Raw genomic sequence first — 21,831 nt, 5'->3', positions numbered from 1 at the left:
AGAACCAACCAGCATAAGTGAAAATTCAATTTCGGGTACAAGTACATATTTAGTGTTTATAGTATTTAACAAATATTATATATTAAATACTACAGGGTGTGCCAAAAGTTTCCATACATACAAAAGTGAAATGTAACTTTATTTACAATATATTAAAATGCCAGCATTAAGTCTTATGTCAGTGGATTTGCGGAGTAAAGTAACGGAACACAGGGATAATCTGCCAATGGGGTAACTAGCAGGACTTCCTATGTGGAAACTGGATTGTGTTCAGGTGTTAGGCACACGAAAAAAACCCAGAACACCGCATGATAGCTAGCCCCTTGGTCAGGCACAAACCAATGACCAACTAGCAGTGTTCAATGGTTTTCTTGTCTTCCAGATGGCGTTAAAGTAAAATAAATAAGTTGTTCGTTTAATTGTTTTTTTATATTTCAAAAATTTAAATAAAGAAATTGGTATGTTGTTTAGCTTCAATTTTCACGAAAAGAGGGCATTCGTAGCTGCCTATACGAAATATCTCTCGGTGGATTTATTTTTATTGCAACTAATACAATGTATTAAAAATATATTTGTGAAAGAGATCTAATGGCGTAACGTTTAATTTGAAATAGGACTATGTCATTTAAGTGTATTAAAGCCGCTAAACAAGGAAACACTCCCATTGTTGCTAGACAGGCTGAAAATAATCGCTTCTTGTAACATTTATTTCCCCTGGATGTGTGTACATAGTTTATTTTTTACATTACAGCGAATTAAAAATCGTGGGCACAATTCTAGTGGCCAAAACTGTTCAGTCTATTAATATTTTAAGTGTTGCGACAAAGTTAACCCTCGGGGTGCCTGGTGGGGTCTGAAAGGCCCGACTCATTTTCAAAAGCTCCCTCTACCGTCGCAAATTTACACAAACAACGGTCGCCGTTTCGAGGTTACAGGACACTCGCCTACGTCGAACTCAGGTAAGAAACCGAACAGGGAAAAATTCTCCAAGGCGTCGACGTCACGACTGTAGGAAAAAAATTTTTCCCCACAGCGGTCGCCAGGATGGGGAAAAAATCCAGCCGCCGCCATTTTGTGACCTAGGGTAACATTAACCATATTTTTTGTGTAAAATTCGTATTTTTTGTGTTTGCTTGATTTATAACACGTTTACGTTGTCAGTAGATAAACGTTTAAGCAGCTACTGAGCGTCTGTAAAAAATGATCCAGATATATTTGCATGGGACATGCGAAATTCCTATGGGAAAAATGCCGGAATTCTCAATTTCAAATTTTAACTGAAGAAGCTTAATTTTTATGGTTTAACAGATAATTATATTAAGTGCGATTAAAATGAACCCAAAATAGTTAAATTATAATGAGATTGCATCATGATTTCTAGAGAAACAAAGTTAATATTTTTGTTACAACAAAAAAAGTTGATGTTTTTTATTATGTAGTCGTGTGAATAAATATTTCACGTAAATCAATGATTGGTTTATTCTAAATATGTCTTAATAAACCTATTGTATATATATCATAACATAACATTGAAATTATCTTTACAAGCAATATAATGTAGTGTTTTATTTTGGGGTCTGTGGGACCCCACCAGGCGCTTGGCGAAAATTTCTTCACCAGGCACCCCGAGGGTTAAAAGAAAAATAATATTTATACTTTGATCTTGGGTTCGCACCCCGCCAACTGGCTGGCTACGTGAAGTTTTACGGGTTTTCAACACATTAGTAACATTTAATATAGGGGCATTTTCCCATAAAAGACCTCCCGGGAGGCATTCCCCTCGGCAGATTGGCCCTGTGTCGCGTTGCCTTATACGAATAAAACCATATAACCAACTTGTTAAATGAATCATTTAAAAGTTAAATAAAATATTTTAATTAAATTTTACAATGTAAATTGTTATATTTTCTTGTAGTTCTACATACACGCATACATTCGAACCTTCGATAACAATCACCTCTGAAAGATGGCCATCTTCTCAGAAACATTTCTTCGTGAAATTCGTACAAAATAACCTACAAACAACGGCTAGTTTCTCTGTTCCTCTCATTTGCTGTTCAGAGGTATATTTTTATTGAATTAAATAATTGTTGGACTATGAAAGAAGTTAAATTACTTCATTTAATTTGGAAAATAATGTTTTATTTTATTATTCCGAGAATATGAAACAACTTCGCCACTTCCAGAGTATGATTTAAATACACAATTTACTTCGTAACGCACAATTCACAAATGTGATCTTAGGTATTAATAATTCGAGTCAGTGTGTAAACCATTACTTTATTCAACAAATACTTTTATTATCAGTTATAAAAGGTCATCCAGACGGTAACGCGGAGTCGGGGCGAAATGCATATTTGGGACTCTGTAGCAATAAAAGAAAACAAAACCATTGTATAAGGACACCCCCTAATTTCTCTAGGACTCAGGACAATTTGCTGCCTCTGCCGTCCCCTCACGAAATATGTAACAGCAGGATTCTCTCTGGCGGCCCTGCTGTTACATAGTTCGTGTTATCTTTGTGAGTTGTGGACACTTGTAAGCCTATACAATTATATAAAACTTATTTTAGTATTTGTTACAAACGTCACACTGACTCCTCAATCAGACAATCCCAAGTGACTTTAGTTATGCGACCATTCCGATATACGTTACGACACAATATGTCAAACACTACAAAACATTTTCATATTCATTTTAGTTAAAGAAAAATGCACTCGTCTTCATTGGCGGATCTACATTTTTGATAGCCTGTTACAGAGCTCCTTTGCAATCAGTAATTCTAGGGCAACATCCAGAAATAAACTCACTTCGGGTGCCTCCGGAATTAGGAGCCCCGAAGGTTAAGCTCCATTAGTTTCATAGTACAACCGCCAGTGCTCATCTTACTTCTACATTTTCTTCTCGCCGGTTTATAAAGTATAAAGCCACGGCATTGTTCGATCTATTTTCCGAATTATTAATAATTCTTTTCAAACGACGGACATTAACAATTACAACAATTAATAGTACGAGGACAAAGACAATCAAACTGATACATACGAGTGCAATTTTCCATGCTGTAAAATAAATCACTTCCTCCTTGCATTTATCCGTTGATATAACTTGGACAAAGCTCGATAAATCGGAACCAATCCTGCAAGAAACATTAGCGAAGTCCAGTATCTTGTGTTTATTTCTAATTAGCCAATCCTTGGTAAACAGAGAATCACAACCACAGCTCCAGTTGTTTCCCGCTAACAAGATTTTAAACTCATTCCAATTATCAATCCGATACATTAAGGACGGAGGCAATCGAGTTAATTGATTTCTGTTTAAGGAAAGATAAGTGATAGTCGGTGGTAAATTATCGATGGAAGTTAAGGAATTGTCGCTCAAGTATAAATGGGTGACATTCCTACACAACTGTGGATCCACATTTGAAATTCTGTTATGCGTAAGATCCACAACAGTAGCATTTTCGATAAGAATTTCGGGCATATCTCTCATGTCTTTTCGAGAACAATTTACTAAAATCCCTTCGAAGTCCTGGAAGCATTCGCAATCTACGGGGCAATCTTTCGTTACAGGACACATGCGATACGTCGTCGTAATATCGAGTAACTTTTTCTTCTTCTCGTAGCACTCTAAATTGGTAAGATTTGGAAAAATTTGGGCTGCCGTCTCCAAATTTACGTTCAGAAAGTCGACAAATTGACGAAGATTGCAATCGCAAGTAATGTTGCTGTTCCTCAAATCATAAGTAGGGAAATTAGATCCGTATTCATGTGTATCGATGTATATGGTCCTTATATTGCTGTCGGACAGGTCAACGATGGCTCGGTTAGGAGTACGCAGCGGTAATGTGACGTTATTAAAATTACTTCTAGAGAAATCAACGAAAGTCAAGCTGTGGTGTTCCGTCCAATTTATCATTGGCCAGGCCACGAAATTTGAAAATTTGGCAGAAATCTTAGTCAAATGCTTACTTCTGCCGAAAGGATGTTTAGCGGAAAGTCTAACGAAAGAACTACGAGATATGTCGAGGACTCGTAAATTAATAAGTGGAAGGAAGACGTCTTCGGGTAAGTGAGTGAGGAGATTGGAACCCAAATCAAGAACTTCTAAAGACGATAAATTCTGAAAAATATTCTTGGGAAGAGTTCGCAATTGATTAACACTTAACTGGATGTGTTGCAAATTAATCAGATCATCGAAGATGCCCGGAGGAAGGTGTTGTATTTTATTTACTCCTATGAAAAACTCTTCTAAATTCTTGCTATTTTTAAAAAGATCAGGCGGTAAATTTACAATTTGATTGGTTGTAAGAATGACTTTCCTTAAGTTTGTTGCGTCAGAAAATATTCCCCCTTCCAAGTGCGTTAAACTGCAGTTTATAGCAAAGAAATATTTCAAATTTTGCAAACCGGCGAAGAATCCAGAAGGAAACTGTCCTATCTGATTATCACCTACGAAAAAATACTTTAATTTTGAGCAGGCAGCGAATAAATTATCAGGAAGTGCAGTCAATCTATTCTTGTAAACTACAAATGAGATCAAATTCGACAGATCGGAGAGCAAATCACTCGGTAAATTTGTCAGTTTATTTCCAGATAAATCCAAAACTTGCAATTGAGTGAGATTCTTGAGCAGGAGCGAATCGATTTCTTTTATCTGATTGTTGCTCAGGTTTAGTCTATTCAAATTATAAAGTCCCCGAAATACTTGGCTCGGTAGCGTTTCTAAAACTCCATTCGTCAGACTTAATGTTGAAAGACTGGATAAATTTTGGAAGGGGCTCGGCATAAAGGTCCTAAACTCGGAATTCTCGATGTTGAGATACACGACGGAAGGAACATTTCCAAACGTCACATTTAACACGCCCGAAGTCCTTAAACCAATCAACGTTATTGTTTTTAGAGTGGGAATATCATTAAACGTTGCACTAGCAAAATTATTCATAACAATCGACTCGCGGTTAACGAGGACGTCGACGACTTTCACACCAGACACAAATTGTCCCACGTCAAACTCCGACATATAACAATCATTGATACTAACGTAATTTGTACTGTTAGCTTCTAAACACCGCATTAACTGCCCATAAATAGTTTCGTTTTTACAAAACACAAAGAAATAATTGTGATAAATTTGAGCGTAAGACAGCTTCTCTGTCATGTAGCATCTGATTTCGGAGTTGATGTCTTTCGAAGTACTGCATCGATATCCTGTCCATTTTTTCCAGAAGTCCAAGCAACCGTACGCTACGTTCAGTAGCTGTATTAAGATAAGTAACCTCATTAACTCGAATAGTCTTGTTTTTCGAACACAACAATACACTTTAACTAGCTAAACATTAACTTAATGTTACCTTTTGTAAGCCACCAAAATCCGGACTGATGTAAAATAATTCACAAATCACATCCTGTTACTTTTACAATTATATAAAGACGAAGTGTTGCATCACTAAAAGTAAACACCGGTTTAATCACGTGGGTAAGATAGTAACGTTAGAGATCTGTATAAATATTTACCCTTTGATAATTGTGAAAAAAATGTTATTATAATAAAGTATTACAAGTTTTTTGAAATATTTCAATATTTTATTTGTAAAAAGTTACATTAATTGGGAGTATTTTAACGCGTTTTTATTGTTGTAACAGGAAATGGAGGAAGAGGAAATTCCAGTGAGGGAAATTGCCAATTGCTATTTGTTCATCTGAAATTTCCTGTTATTTAATTAGTCATGGAAGAAATTTTTACGTAGTCATTTTTACTTTCGATGGAAGAAAATAAAACTTTAAATTTTTAAGAATTTAACGTCATATTCTGTTAAAAAACTTATTGTTCACAAAATGGAGATCAAAAGATAGATGATTGAATTAGTATAACCGTTGATTTCATTCATCCGTTAGCAGAAAATGGCGGATTATTCGTGCAGTTTTGTAGTGGGATTTCATTTAAATTCCATTATTTTGTAGTGGTTTAATGTAAGACGGTGACGTTACTCGTCACAGTCCCACGTTAAACCTCTACAAAAGAATAGAATTTTTCTGTTAAATTGAAATGTTTTTACAGGAACTGTTATACAGGGTATTCCAGGGTGTGTGAAACAATAGGAGTTACTTATTTATTATTTTACAGGTAGAGCATGGCAAGTAAATATGGAGACGGTGGGATCGAAAGACAGAAAAGTCGCTGAGAATTTTAACAGGTGCACCGAATCGCTGTGTCTGATTGGTGGAGTCCGGACGCAGCCTGTCAAACTCTTCGGACCTCTTAACTGCATTGTTTTACTAGTTACAAAACATCAACATCCGTTCTATGTCTGAATTATTAGTAACCGTTACATTATTTTAAACAGTTTATTACATTTGAAAACTTGAATTTAAATTAAAACCATAAATATTTTTCTTCGGGAAAGCGAATCGACTCTTCTAAGGCGATTTGCTTCCCCGAAGAGATATTTATGGTTTTAATTTAAAAAGTAGACATAAGTCAGCATGAACTGGAAGGGTCTATGTCAGATAAAATGAGACATGGTGGAGTTGACACATCTCTTTCGGCTGTTCTGTTTTTTTACATAACTAAACGTTTTGTAACAATTTAACTTCTTAGTTCATAAATACACACGCCGATGATATTAAACTCGTAAATAGCCGTCGTCATTCATTACAATGCAATATTGATAAACTTAACTCCTTACTTAAGAAGTTAAATTTACAAATAAACTCTAGCGAGACTAAAATAATGATCTATAGTCTGGTGAGACCACCAACATGCAAAGCCTTTTTTATTGATGATCGAAGATTGGAAATTGTTGATAGAGACCAGAATCTAGGGATTATATTTGATTCAAAACTCTCATTAACTTGTTATTCATGTTTTATTTCCTTTATTTTCGAAATATGCAAAATAATTCAGGGGCTTTCTGTATGTACGGATGTTAGTGTGTATGCGTGTGGGGGGTACGATTTTGTTCACCCTCTTTGAAGCTTAACTCCTTTGCCTTTTGTCGAAAATTTCTGGAACGTTGCAGAGTGGTTTGTGTATTAGAGTCATTGATGCTATTAAATTTTGATAGTAAAAGGCGAGGGGAGGAGATAGAAGATGGTCTGTTGGCCTGTCCAAACTCACCACTGGCTTGAAAAAAGGCTCGGGAGAGAATACTCGAAAAGATTTCAGAATGCACCAGATTAAAACAGGAATGAAAAAATCATTCCACAACTCAAGTTATTATATATTAATATACTGTAATTTGAAAAAATATAACAATTAAAATTAAATGTATTAATTAATAACACTTTATATCCATTATTAATAAATAATTAAGTCACGTTATCAGAAGTTATTGTTATAACTGGCAATTTGTGTATTATATTAACAATAAAAATTAAGAATTAATTGCTTATGAATAGTTTTCGCGATGAATACACGAAGAATATCCCTGGTAAATACTCTTCTAAAATTAAATGTTAATATATTGTTTAAAACTTAAATGCATTTTCACTTTAAACAGGAGTCATCTGACTACTCCGAAAAAATGGATATATTCCTGGAGAAGTTGGAAAAATACTCTAAAGTAGGCAATGATTGTTATTAATGACCATAAGTTTATTTATTTATTTAAAATTCTTTTTCCTTTGCGGACATTAAAAGGGCCTCTTCGCATATCTATTACTAATTCGCTAATTTCTGAATGAAAGCGCTCAAAATAAGAGCGTTATGTATGCGGTCAAGCTTTGTCTGTCTGTCTCTGCTATTAAGTACCATATGTGGATTAGGTTGGACTGAATTGACGGGGGAAGATAACCCATTACATGGGCTATCTGCCAAGGTGTGTCCCTCCCGAAAATATTTCATGAAAAGCTGCCACCTATTTCATTGTTAGATGCGTGAAAAAATCAGGAAAACTCGACGTGGCAAGCTGCTGGTAAAAACGAAACCGCAACCATCAACTAGTGACATCATTTCTGCTTTGTTGATTGATGACAGCAAACGTCTCTTCTTTCCTAGCCTTACCTACAGTAGTTCGTCCAGAATACAATTTTTCTTTCCTTTCATTAATTTTACAGAATGGTGTGCATTGTTCTTTTGTTCTCCTACCCACCAATAGCTGAGTAGATGAAACCACTGAACACTGTTTATCAAATTCGTGCCTCATCTACATACAGCTTTCCCGGTTTCCTTCACATGTCTAACTCCAAATAGAGATCAGTTACCCGTATAAAGTTCTCCAGGAAGGCACAAATGCCCACGTGTTGCATTTCGTTATCCTATTAAACCAAATCTTTCATTCTACTTCTTCTAGTTATAATTTTTGTATGTCCAATTTCCTGCTTACATGTATATTACCTTTCATGTTTTATATAAAATAATATTTCAGAGACATCAAAGCTTTCAAATCCTAGACTCTGCTGAAATTTTAATACCTGTTAATACACCTTTTCCACTAATGCACGTAACATAACTCGTGCCAATTAACAGTAGTTTACATTACCGTGCATTAGTGGAAGAGGTGTACTAACAGGCATTAAATTCGTACCCTGAACACTGGTAGTTCGGTCGTGAGTTCGCGCCTCGCTCGGACGGGCTGGCCACGTGGAGTTTTCCGGGTTTTCTCCACGTCTGTAACGCCTAAATAGAGGCCAGTTTCCCTTGAAAAGACCTCCAGGAAGGCATCTCCCCTAGGCAGATCGCCAAAGTGTCGCGTTGCCATAATTTAACAAACAAAAAAGAAATTAAAATTATTAAAATTTCAGCAAAGTTCAGGACGTGAAAACTTTGTGTCTCCTTGTTAGTATCGTGCAGCGATCAGCCTGACTGCACAACAATAACTTTAATTTTAACTGGAAACGATTGAATTTACAAAATTTATTTTCTTTCAGCTATGGCAAACATATTCCATTTGCCTCAGCATAGCGAATAATTATATTGGAAGACCACATGATTTATGTCCGTGTACAAAAGAAGAATTATTCCTTTATCTAAATAAAATTTTATTACCGCCGACAGAGAAAAATAAATGGAAAAAAATAAAAGAAACTTTATCACAGTGGAAGGTAAAGCCGCAGAAATTTTCACTTCTAAATGATAAACATATTGATTTAATGGGTGGTCAGAGTCACTTGACCAACTAAAAGCGAGGAATCCATTGAAAGTTTCGCGGGATAAGTACACATCTCTCTAACGCCTTATGCTTTTTCCGTTATGCAAAATCTCGTGGTTTCATGAATTTCTGGTGTTTGTACTGGAAACTGGAAAAACTTGTTTTACTCCTATGTTATCCTATACTTATCCTGCAAAAGTTTCAATGTACTCCTCGCTCCCGAGATCGTCGTTAGTTGGTCAAGTTACTTTATGACTATCCTGCATAGTAAACGATTATATTTAGTTGTGTTCTCCCATAGAAACCGGTCATTGGGCTAAAACTTACTATCGTTTCCGCTGACTTATTGAAATCGGACAAAACTCAAAGTGAGTTTGAAATAATCTGCATATAATTAACGATTTCCTATTACATTTACTTGATTGGGAATAATCTTATTCAGATGAGGAAATAAGTTCTTACTGCATTGTTTGGATCAATCCCAAAGAAAAGAAAATCGCAAAAATCCCGAAAACTAATGACTGTCCTTCTTGCAAGGAAACTTTGCTTCTGTAAATATTCCGTTCACAATTCGTAAACTATTTCTACATTAATTGCATATTTATAAAGTTCTCGTAAATGCATACGAAAGCTGTCGGGTGGAGATGGTGGTCAATACACCAGCCTACCATTCTTTGGTATCCGGACGATCGACATCCTGGGCCTTCTGTCTTCGTCCTACGCCATCCGACCGCTCCTACTGGCCGATCTCGCGAAGGATATCAGTTAAAAGCCACTCTTTGAAACCGCCAAACGCTGGTAATTTCTTGCTAGTCTTATGTTAATTTTTCCGTATTTCCTTCACGTGTATAACACCAAAACAGTGGCCAGTTTCTCAGTGAAAATCATACTGTGAAGAACCCCCTTGGCAGATCGCCTACGCATTGAGTTGACTTAGTTCAGGAATCGCAAACTATGACTCGAGACGAGGATTTATTGACCCGTGTTGCTTCTAGACAATTAAAATTAAATCACGATTATAAAAAATACTTTCTCATAATACTTATAATGTATTTTCTTAATTTTCAATAAAGTTCTATGATTATTATTATTTCAATTTGCATATACTATGTGAGTGTGTCATCACACAGACACACATATATATGTAAATTGAAAATCGCTCCGACCAGCTGCTGTTGTCGGAATTAGTAATGTGGCTTTCCTCTTAAAAACTTTGGGGACACCTGACTTAATCCAATACAATTGTAAACAGTACTATTAATACCCAAAAACATAAAACATACTTATATTAAATTATTCGCAGAGAGAATGTTTCCAACGAAAGGACTTTAACAATCCAACTCTGGTAAGTCGAAAACAATAGTTGATATTCCAAATATATTTACTCTTGAATATAATTTAATTTAATATAAATCATTTAATAAAATTAATTTTCAGGAAGAAAAAGGATTCGACAGCAAAAAATGTGAACAGGAAATCTTTCATCAGAAAGTAAAATCTTTTAATTAGTTAGTAATCCTTAAACATACATTTTCATTTGATAACACAACTTCATACGTTTGGACAGAATATTTAGATGTAAGAGTATGGAATCAAGAGATAATTTCATTTCTTCGGCCGAAATTCCTATTAAAGTAACGAAAATTACAATAATTCTATATTTTATTTTTGATAACCATCTAACTGTTTCACTAAACAACAAGGAATTATCATTTCTTCGAAATACCGGAGACACTGAAAATGCGATGACGGTATTTTTTAAAGCAGACAAGATCATATCTCGAGGATCTTTGGTAATTAATTATGAATTTAAAGCGCAAAAGGATCGTTCGACTGCTCCTACAATTGAAAACCATATTAATTTGTGTCGATTATTTTTATTGAAAGACATCAGAATAACCGAAGTGAGTATTCAATATTTAAATAATCATCTGCTCTTAGCTTTTGTGTCCACTAGTGGTCGTGTGCCCAGATTACCAAAAACTGATAGTCTCTAGGTCGCGCATGATCAACTGGAGTTTTTTTGGGGGTATCTTCACATGTTTAGTATCTAAATAGGGGCCAGTTTCCCTTAGAAAGTCGTTTTTGAAGGTTTCCTTTCGCTGATCGCCCATGTGTTGTTGCATTTCATTTCCCATCAGTTCAATCTAACTCCACCACTTAAACCAGCACAATACACGAGATACATTTGAAACTAATCTTTTTATTATTTTCGACTTTTTCTGTCCTGTCGGAAATATGACGCTTTTTACACGCCTTACAACGGCCATAGCCAAGGGTGAGGAACAAAGCCTGACACATCCAAGACAAATTGCGCTTGAAAAATTTTTGGAGTTATTCGCTCGAATTCGAGCCTCGCTCCACCAGAGCGGTAGGCTGAACCACTCGGCCATCATTTACAGAGCACCAACTCAGCCGGTTTAGCTGATGGAAGCTACACACAGGGCCGGCCATCGGGGGGTGCGGCGGATGCTACGCACCGGGGCCCCGCGATTGAGGGGGCCCCAACATTATCAAGAATGCACACGAAAACTTGACAATATTCCTATCGTTATCAGTATGACGAAAAGTACATTTTATCGTAAACATTATTATTGTAGATCTCTGAATTTCGACAATCTTTAAACTAATTCTCGATGATGCGAATGTTTAGTTTTTGTTATTTGATTCGGGGAACTCCCGAGGATCCCCACCTAAATTCGACTTTTTAAAAAAAATTTCAAAACCATATAGCCCGCGTTAAGAAATGAAAATAATACTGTGGCCGTCGGCCATATAAAATTATACGATTTATGTATTCGTTTGTCATAAAAATTTGTCTTTCCACTTTTTTCCCGATACTACAAATATTCGAGTAGAAAGTAACCGGTTTCGACTTATTTCTACTTAAGAAGTAGTTAAATAATTAAGCGATTAGGGAATTGGAGACATAAACAAAACCCCGATGAAAGAGCCGGAATATTACTTAAACAAAAGCTTAACCGAACCAATATACAGCCGAGTATAGTGGGGACTGATTTCTTCGAAATATTGTATTAGATGTAATAAAGACAAATTTTTCCAATTCGACGAGAGTGACCGAAAAGTTGTAAATTTTGGAAATTTCCGTGGACAACACCTGGTCCTAAAACGAATTAGTTAGAAAACAAATGACTTTTAAGTTTAACATATTTAGATTTTTACGGCTATGGTGAGAAACGTTTAAAATTTACAACAGCCCTGTCGCGTCCTTTGAGATATACTAGTGATGCGACAAAAGAGGTATTTGACATTGACCGGTATCAGCACCCTGGGGATTTGGCAGTCCTCTGCAACCGTCTTCGATTCCATCCATTAGCCACTGGTAGGGAGCTATTTGACTAAGTACATTGTTTTAAAATTTTAAAAGTAAAGAATATTTTATATCTTTATGTACTGTACGTTTCTTTGCAAAGCTATATTTAATTATAATTTTCTTTAAAAGTATATTCATATAATTGAAGAATATTTTGTATGTACCAGTACATCCACCACATATTTTATTTCACCGAGTAAGTTTTTATTATTTTACTTTTAATTGTAGCCCTTATATCGTGGCTAGCGATTCGGAATGTAATCGTGATATTAAAAATGCATTTAGAGAAGTCTACGGTTTTTACTGGCTTATCGAATAAACGATACGAATGGAGCCTAGACCATCACTGACGCGCAATTGACTGATTGCCCCTGGATGTCGGCTTCTTACAGAAACACAGCTTCCCTATCATCAAATGTCACGGCACGCCCCTGGTATATAATCGTAGTTTTAATGTTTCTTTTATAATTTCTTCTATCTTTTTTTGTCTGTCTTATTTCTGGAACTTTCGGTCTGACTACAGCCTACAGGTGGGTCCTATTGACAAAGCCGGCGCTTCCTTTGTTTTCCCTCTGTAAGGTGTTGACCTTACAAGTGGTATTACCCGACCGCACGTGGGTCCAATTGACAAGGTCGCGCTTCTTTTGTTCCCACTCTGCTAAAAGATCAATACTTTACAAGGAGCCTCCGAGAAGTTGTGAGAGTTCGAGTTCAGCACGAGAAAGAAAGACGTGTCATACTACAAAACGTTTAATTATTGTTACATCTAATCATGTCCATGCCAAGGAAATATCCCTCTGGGTGTCAAAAAAGAAAATTAGCAGAAAAGAAAAAAGTAGAAAAGCTAAATTTCAAGAAATCACAAGTAGATCTGTTTTCTTGGCTACGAAGTAATTCCAGCAATGAAATTGTTTCGACTTCAGAAGTTACAGTTCAAGCTTCAACTGGAGAAGAAAGTTCCGCACAAACTACACAGTCTTGCAATGAAAATGTTGAAACTGTGAAATTCGTTGAAGAACCGCATGTTTATACAAATATGATCGAATCAGAAAATAACGTCGAAAATGACAATAACGAATATGATCAAATGAACATAAGTGATCCAGATTTATGGCCAAGTATTATAACTGATAAGTTTCGAATGTTTTGTGTTAAAACCGGACCTGTACAACACAAAGGAGTTTTTGCTAAGAATGATGAAGGTAGGTCATTTTCCACTACGTACTACTTTAAAAAAATGCCAAATGGTGAAACCCAGCTTCGCAGCTGGTTAATTTATTCAAAAACGCAAGACTCGGTATTTTGTTTTTGTTGTATACTATTTTCTAAAAGAAGAGGAAATGAACAATCTACACGGTTTATAGGTGGCTATAGTAACTGGAGAAAGCTGTCAACTGTAATTCAAGATCATGAGCGTTCTAGTTGTCACTTTAATTCGTTTATTGCTTGGAAAGAATTACTAAAACGACTAAATTTATGTTCGACTATTGATGAAACTAATCAAGTTAATATAAATAAGGAAACGGAACGACTTAAATTACTATTTCAAAGAATTGTAGATGTGATTCTATTTTTAGCATGTAATAATCTTCCACTTCGAGGAACCCATGAAATAATAGGAACGCCTAATAATGGAAATTTTTTAAGTTTAATCGAATTTTTAAGTAAATACGACTCTGTGTTAATGGATCATATAAACAGAATAAAAAATTCGAAAAATAGAATTGTGCATCATTTAGCACATAGATCACAAGAACAAATTATTTCTGCGTTAGGAGATGAAGTCCTTAACAAAATTAAAAACGATATAAAAGCAGCCACATACTATAGTGTCCAAATGGATTGTACTCCTGATATTTCCCATAAGGAACAAACTTCAGTTATTATTAGGTATGTAAATTTTGAAGAGAAAAGATTAATTATAAATGAGTCATTTATAAGGTTTATTGAAGCAACTGATGTGACTGGAGAAGGACTAGCAAAAACTCTATTGAAAACATTAAGTGAGCTTGATTTAGATATTTTGAATTGCAGAGGGCAGGGATACGACAACGGTAGCAACATGAAAGGAAAATATAAAGGTGTACAATCTAGAATAATTGCTCTAAACCCTCAGGCAATATATGTGCCTTGCCTATCACACTCTTTTAATTTATTAATTTGTGATGCCGCTTCCAGCAGTATATATTGTAAAAATTTTTTTGGGATATTGCAACGTTTATATTGCTTATTTTCTGCATCTACAAAGAGATGGGAAATTCTACAAAAACATTTAAACATTACTCTTAAACCATTATGTGACACTCGTTGGGAAGCCAAAATAGATTCGGTTAAAGCAGTGTATACACAGTTTGAACAAACTTGTAATGCCCTAGAAGAATTTATTTATGTAAGTAACGATAATACAGCGGTATCCGAAGCTAAAAGTCTATTGGATTCAATACAAGAAATGCCATTTATTTTATGTTTAGTAGTATGGTTTGCAATGTTGTCTAAAATCAACGCAATCAATATACTATTTCAAGCAAAAACAATTATTCTTGAGTCGGCTTTTAATTTAGTCAATAAAATTAAAACTGAAATCCAAAATTTAAGAACAAAATTTAACACATTTTTAGACGAAGCAAAAGTGCTAGCACGTAATTTAAATACTTCAGAACATTTTCCTGAAAAACGAATACGAAAAAGAAAAAGGTTATATTCCGAAATAGCAGAAGATGAAGTTATAGAAAACCCGGTAGAGGAATTTAGATGTTATTTTTTTAACACTCTAATTGATACGGTTATTGTACAAATAGAAGATAGATTTAAAAGTATACCAAATATTATTTCTGATTTCAAATTAATCACTGATATGAAAACCTTAGAAAAACATGAATTAGAAAAATGTTCCAAAAACTTTGTCAATTTTTATAACAAAGATGTAGATGAAAACCTAATCCAGGAAATTGGTTTGCTACGGGATTTGATTTTGAATGAAAGGGATGTAAATAACGCACAAGATATATTGCAATACATACTAAATAATAATTATAATGAGTTATTTCTAAATGTATTAACTGTATTAAAACTTTTCTTTACGTTGCCAGTTACTATAGCAAGTGCTGAGCGCTCTTTCAGCAAATTAAAATTAATAAAGAATTATCTTCGATCCAGCATGTGTGCAGAACGCTTAAATGCACTTGCTATATTAAGCATCGAAAAAGAAATTGCAAAAAATTGTAATTTTTCTGAAGTAATTAATGTATTAGCAAGAACAAAATCACGCTTTAAATAAACATGCATTAATATATGTTCGTGTTTGTAAATTTTTTTATTTTAGATAAACATTTGGGCCCAGATAGTTTCTTGCACCCGGGCCCCTTTATCGAGAAGGCCGGCCCTGAAGTTAACCCTCGGGGTGCCTGGTGGGGTCTGAAAGGCCCGACTCATTTTCAAAAGCTCCCTCTACCGTCGCAAATTTACACAAACGACGGTCGCCGTTTCGAGGTTACAGGACACTCGCCTACGTCGAACTCAGGTAAGAAACCGAACAGGGAAAAATTCTCCAAGGCGTCGACGTCACGACTGTAGGAAAAAAATTTTTCCCCACAACGGTCGCCAGGATGGGGAAAAAATCCAGCCGCCGCCATTTTGTGACCTAGGGTAACATTAACCATATTTTTTGTGTAAAATTCGTATTTTTTGTGTTTGCTTGATTTATAACACGTTTACGTTGTCAGTAGATAAACGTTTAAGCAGCTACTGAGCGTCTGTAAAAAATGATCCAGATATATTTGCATGGGACATGCGAAATTCCTATGGGAAAAATGCCGGAATTCTCAATTTCAAATTTTAACTGAAGAAGCTTAATTTTTATGGTTTAACAGATAATTATATTAAGTGCGATTAAAATGAACCCAAAATACTTAAATTATAATGAGATTACATCCTGATTTCTAGAGAAACAAAGTTAATATTTTTGTTACAACAAAAAAAGTTGATGTTTTTTATTATGTAGTCGTGTGAATAAATATTTCACGTAAATCAATGATTGGTTTATTCTAAATATGTCTTAATAAACCTATTGTATATATATCATAACATAACATTGAAATTATCTTTACAAGCAATATAATGTAGTGTTTTATTTTGGGGTCTGTGGGACCCCACCAGGCGCTTGGCGAAAATTTCTTCACCAGGCACCCCGAGGGTTAAAAGAAAAATAATATTTATACTTTGATCTTGGGTTCGCACCCCGCCAACTGGCTGGCTACGTGAAGTTTTACGGGTTTTCAACACATTAGTAACATTTAATATAGGGGCATTTTCCCATAAAAGACCTCCCGGGAGGCATTCCCCTCGGCAGATTGGCCCTGTGTCGCGTTGCCTTATACGAATAAAACCATATAACCAACTTGTTAAATGAATCATTTAAAAGTTAAATAAAATATTTTAATTAAATTTTACAATGTAAATTGTTATATTTTCTTGTAGTTCTACATACACGCATACATTCGAACCTTCGATAACAATCACCTCTGAAAGATGGCCATCTTCTCAGAAACATTTCTTCGTGAAATTCGTACAAAATGACCTACAAACAACGGCTAGTTTCTCTGTTCCTCTCATTTGCTGTTCAGAGATATATTTTTATTGAATTAAATAATTGTTGGACTATGAAAGAAGTTAAATTACTTCATTTAATTTGGAAAATAATGTTTTATTTTATTATTCCGAGAATATGAAACAACTTCGCCACTTCCAGAGTATGATTTAAATACACAATTTACTTCGTAACGCACAATTCACAAATGTGATCTTAGGTATTAATAATTCGAGTCAGTGTGTAAACCATTACTTTATTCAACAAATACTTTTATTATCAGTTATAAAAGGTCATCCAGACGGTAACGCGGAGTCGGGGCGAAATGCATATTTGGGACTCTGTAGCAATAAAAGAAAACAAAACCATTGTATAAGGACACCCCCTAATTTCTCTAGGACTCAGGACAATTTGCTGCCTCTGCCGTCCCCTCACGAAATATGTAACAGCAGGATTCTCTCTGGCGGCCCTGCTGTTACATAGTTCGTGTTATCTTTGTGAGTTGTGGACACTTGTAAGCCTATACAATTATATAAAACTTATTTTAGTATTTGTTACAAACGTCACACTGACTCCTCAATCAGACAATCCCAAGTGACTTTAGTTATGCGACCATTCCGATATACGTTACGACACAATATGTCAAACACTACAAAACATTTTCATATTCATTTTAGTTAAAGAAAAATGCACTCGTCTTCATTGGCGGATCTACATTTTTGATAGCCTGTTACAGAGCTCCTTTGCAATCAGTAATTCTAGGGCAACATCCAGAAATAAACTCACTTCGGGTGCCTCCGGAATTAGGAGCCCCGAAGGTTAAGCTCCATTAGTTTCATAGTACAACCGCCAGTGCTCATCTTACTTCTACATTTTCTTCTCGCCGGTTTATAAAGTATAAAGCCACGGCATTGTTCGATCTATTTTCCGAATTATTAATAATTCTTTTCAAACGACGGACATTAACAATTACAACAATTAATAGTACGAGGACAAAGACAATCAAACTGATACATACGAGTGCAATTTTCCATGCTGTAAAATAAATCACTTCCTCCTTGCATTTATCCGTTGATATAACTTGGACAAAGCTCGATAAATCGGAACCAATCCTGCAAGAAACATTAGCGAAGTCCAGTATCTTGTGTTTATTTCTAATTAGCCAATCCTTGGTAAACAGAGAATCACAACCACAGCTCCAGTTGTTTCCCGCTAACAAGATTTTAAACTCATTCCAATTATCAATCCGATACATTAAGGACGGAGGCAATCGAGTTAATTGATTTCTGTTTAAGGAAAGATAAGTGATAGTCGGTGGTAAATTATCGATGGAAGTTAAGGAATTGTCGCTCAAGTATAAATGGGTGACATTCCTACACAACTGTGGATCCACATTTGAAATTCTGTTATGCGTAAGATCCACAACAGTAGCATTTTCGATAAGAATTTCGGGCATATCTCTCATGTCTTTTCGAGAACAATTTACTAAAATCCCTTCGAAGTCCTGGAAGCATTCGCAATCTACGGGGCAATCTTTCGTTACAGGACACATGCGATACGTCGTCGTAATATCGAGTAACTTTTTCTTCTTCTCGTAGCACTCTAAATTGGTAAGATTTGGAAAAATTTGGGCTGCCGTCTCCAAATTTACGTTCAGAAAGTCGACAAATTGACGAAGATTGCAATCGCAAGTAATGTTGCTGTTCCTCAAATCATAAGTAGGGAAATTAGATCCGTATTCATGTGTATCGATGTATATGGTCCTTATATTGCTGTCGGACAGGTCAACGATGGCTCGGTTAGGAGTACGCAGCGGTAATGTGACGTTATTAAAATTACTTCTAGAGAAATCAACGAAAGTCAAGCTGTGGTGTTCCGTCCAATTTATCATTGGCCAGGCCACGAAATTTGAAAATTTGGCAGAAATCTTAGTCAAATGCTTACTTCTGCCGAAAGGATGTTTAGCGGAAAGTCTAACGAAAAAACTACGAGATATGTCGAGGACTCGTAAATTAATAAGTGGAAGGAAGACGTCTTCGGGTAAGTGAGTGAGGAGATTGAAACCCAAATCAAGAACTTCTAAAGACGATAAATTCTGAAAAATATTCTTGGGAAGAGTTCGCAATTGATTAACACTTAACTGGATGTGTTGCAAATTAATCAGATCATCGAAGATGCCCGGAGGAAGGTATTGTATTTTATTTACTCCTATGAAAAACTCTTCTAAATTCTTGCTATTTTTAAAAAGATCAGGCGGTAAATTGACAATTTGATTGGTTGTAAGAACGACTGCCCTTAAGTTTGTTGCGTCAGAAAATATTCCCCTTTCCAAGTGCGTTAAACTGCAGTTCATAGCAAAGAAATATTTCAAATTTCGCAAACCGGCAAAGAATCCAGAAGGAAACTGTCCTATCTGATTATGACTTACAAAAAAATACTCTAATTTTGAGCAGGCAGCGAATAAATTATCAGGAAGTGCAGTCAATCTATTCTTGTAAACGGCAAATGAGATCAAATTCGACAGATCGGAGAGCAAATCACTCGGTAAATTTGTCAGTTTATTTCCGGATAAATCCAAAACTTGCAATTGAGTGAGATTCTTGAGCAGGAGCGAATCGATTTCTTTTATCTGATTGTTGCTCAGGTTTAGTCTATTCAAATTATAAAGTCCCCGAAATACTTGGCTCGGTAGCGTTTCTAAAACTCCATTCGTCAGACTTAATGTTGAAAGACTGGATAAATTTTGGAAGGGGCTCGGCATAAAGGTCCTAAACTCGGAATTCTCGATGTTGAGATACACGACGGAAGGAACATTTCCAAACGTCACATTTAACACGCCCGAAGTCCTTAAACCAATCAACGTTATTGTTTTTAGAGTGGGAATATCATTAAACGTTGCACTAGCAAAATTATTCATAACAATCGACTCGCGGTTAACGAGGACGTCGACGACTTTCACACCAGACACAAATTGTCCCACGTCAAACTCCGACATATAACAATCATTGATACTAACGTAATTTGTACTGTTAGCTTCTAAACACCGCATTAACTGCCCATAAATAGTTTCGTTTTTACAAAACACAAAGAAATAATTGTGATAAATTTGAGCGTAAGACAGCTTCTCTGTCATGTAGCATCTGATTTCGGAGTTGATGTCTATCGAAGTACTGCATCGATATCCTGTCCATTTTTTCCAGAAGTCCAAGCAACCGTACGCTACGTTCAGTAGCTGTATTAAGATAAGTAACCTCATTAACTCGAATAGTCTTGTTTTTCGAACACAACAATACACTTTAACTAGCTAAACATTAACTTAATGTTACCTTTTGTAAGCCACCAAAATCCGGACTGATGTAAAATAATTCACAAATCACATCCTGTTACTTTTACAATTATATAAAGACGAAGTGTTGCATCACTAAAAGTAAACACCGGTTTAATCACGTGGGTAAGATAGTAACGTTAGAGATCTGTATAAATATTTACCCTTTGATAATTGTGAAAAAAATGTTATTATAATAAAGTATTACAAGTTTTTTGAAATATTTCAATATTTTATTTGTAAAAAGTTACATTAATTGGGAGTATTTTAACGCGTTTTTATTGTTGTAACAGGAAATGGAGGAAGAGGAAATTCCAGTGAGGGAAATTGCCAATTGCTATTTGTTCATCTGAAATTTCCTGTTATTTAATTAGTCATGTAAGAAATTTTTACGTAGTCATTTTTACTTTCGATGGAAGAAAATAAAACTTTAAATTTTTAAGAATTTAACGTCATATTCTGTTAAAAAACTTATTGTTCACAAAATGGAGATCAAAAGATAGATGATTGAATTAGTATAACCGTTGATTTCATTCATCCGTTAGCAGAAAATGGCGGATTATTCGTGCAGTTTTGTAGTGGGATTTCATTTAAATTCCATTATTTTGTAGTGGTTTAATGTAAGACGGTGACGTTACTCGTCACAGTCCCACGTTAAACCTCTACAAAAGAATAGAATTTTTCTGTTAAATTGAAATGTTTTTACAGGAACTGTTATACAGGGTATTCCAGGGTGTGTGAAACAATAGGAGTTACTTATTTATTATTTTCAGGTAGAGCATGGCAAGTAAATATGGAGACGGTGGGATCGAAAGACAGAAAAGTCGCTGAGAATTTTAACAGGTTGCATCCGAATCGCTGTGTCTGATTGGTGGAGTCCGGACGCAGCCTGTCAAACTCTTCGGACCTCTTAACTGCATTGTTTTACTAGTTACAAAACATCAACATCCGTTCTATGTCTGAATTATTAGTAACCGTTACATTATTTTAAACAGTTTATTACATTTGAAAACTTGAATTTAAATTAAAACCATAAATATTTTTCTTCGGGAAAGCGAATCGACTCTTCTAAGGCGATTTGCTTCCCCGAAGAGATATTTATGGTTTTAATTTAAAAAGTAGACATAAGTCAGCATGAACTGGAAGGGTCTATGTCAGATAAAATGAGACATGGTGGAGTTGACACATCTCTTTCGGCTGTTCTGTTTTTTTACATAACTAAACGTTTTGTAACAATTTAACTTCTTAGTTCATAAATACACACGCCGATGATATTAAACTCGTAAATAGCCGTCGTCATTCATTACAATGCAATATTGATAAACTTAACTCCTTACTTAAGAAGTTAAATTTACAAATAAACTCTAGCGAGACTAAAATAATGATCTATAGTCTGGTGAGACCACCAACATGCAAAGCCTTTTTTATTGATGATCGAAGATTGGAAATTGTTGATAGAGACCAGAATCTAGGGATTATATTTGATTCAAAACTCTCAT

The 21,831-nt window shown here is 35.3% G+C and overlaps 3 protein-coding genes and 2 long non-coding RNA genes across 5 annotated transcripts in view; 3 read left to right on the top strand and 2 right to left on the bottom strand.

Moving 5' to 3' along the window:
* LOC136977873 (uncharacterized) overlaps positions 1 to 21,831 on the bottom strand; it is a 124,912-nt gene that overhangs the window by 87,169 nt on the left and 15,912 nt on the right. The gene's annotated exons all lie outside the window — the stretch shown is intronic.
* LOC136977834 (uncharacterized) lies at positions 2,652 to 20,399 on the bottom strand. Its single transcript, XM_067273424.1, has 2 exons — positions 17,873 to 20,399; positions 2,652 to 5,328 (listed from the first exon to the last, which is right to left on the bottom strand). Exons 1-2 carry the CDS (start codon positions 20,261 to 20,263, stop codon positions 2,881 to 2,883), a joined length of 4,839 nt encoding a protein of 1,612 aa, XP_067129525.1. The 5' UTR covers positions 20,264 to 20,399; the 3' UTR covers positions 2,652 to 2,880.
* LOC136977852 (uncharacterized) lies at positions 7,306 to 10,434 on the top strand. The gene is made up of 5 exons (XM_067273440.1): positions 7,306 to 7,429; positions 7,499 to 7,561; positions 8,868 to 9,041; positions 9,390 to 9,639; positions 10,392 to 10,434. The coding sequence occupies exons 1-4, from the start codon at positions 7,406 to 7,408 to the stop codon at positions 9,480 to 9,482; spliced, it is 354 nt and encodes a 117-aa protein (XP_067129541.1). The 5' UTR covers positions 7,306 to 7,405; the 3' UTR covers positions 9,483 to 9,639; positions 10,392 to 10,434.
* LOC136977860 (uncharacterized) lies at positions 10,505 to 11,016 on the top strand. Its single transcript, XR_010881135.1, has 3 exons — positions 10,505 to 10,579; positions 10,656 to 10,722; positions 10,792 to 11,016. It is a non-coding gene; the product is annotated as an uncharacterized lncRNA (long non-coding RNA).
* LOC136977865 (uncharacterized) lies at positions 11,527 to 12,874 on the top strand. The gene is made up of 2 exons (XR_010881138.1): positions 11,527 to 12,475; positions 12,552 to 12,874. It is a non-coding gene; the product is annotated as an uncharacterized lncRNA (long non-coding RNA).

Source organism: Centruroides vittatus, unplaced genomic scaffold (assembly GCF_030686945.1).
Source record: "Centruroides vittatus isolate TY-2023 unplaced genomic scaffold, ASM3068694v2 contig_112, whole genome shotgun sequence".
NCBI lineage: Eukaryota > Metazoa > Arthropoda > Arachnida > Scorpiones > Buthidae > Centruroides > Centruroides vittatus.
Note: the sequence above shows the minus strand (reverse complement) of the source record. Positions and strands in the feature narration are given on the sequence as shown.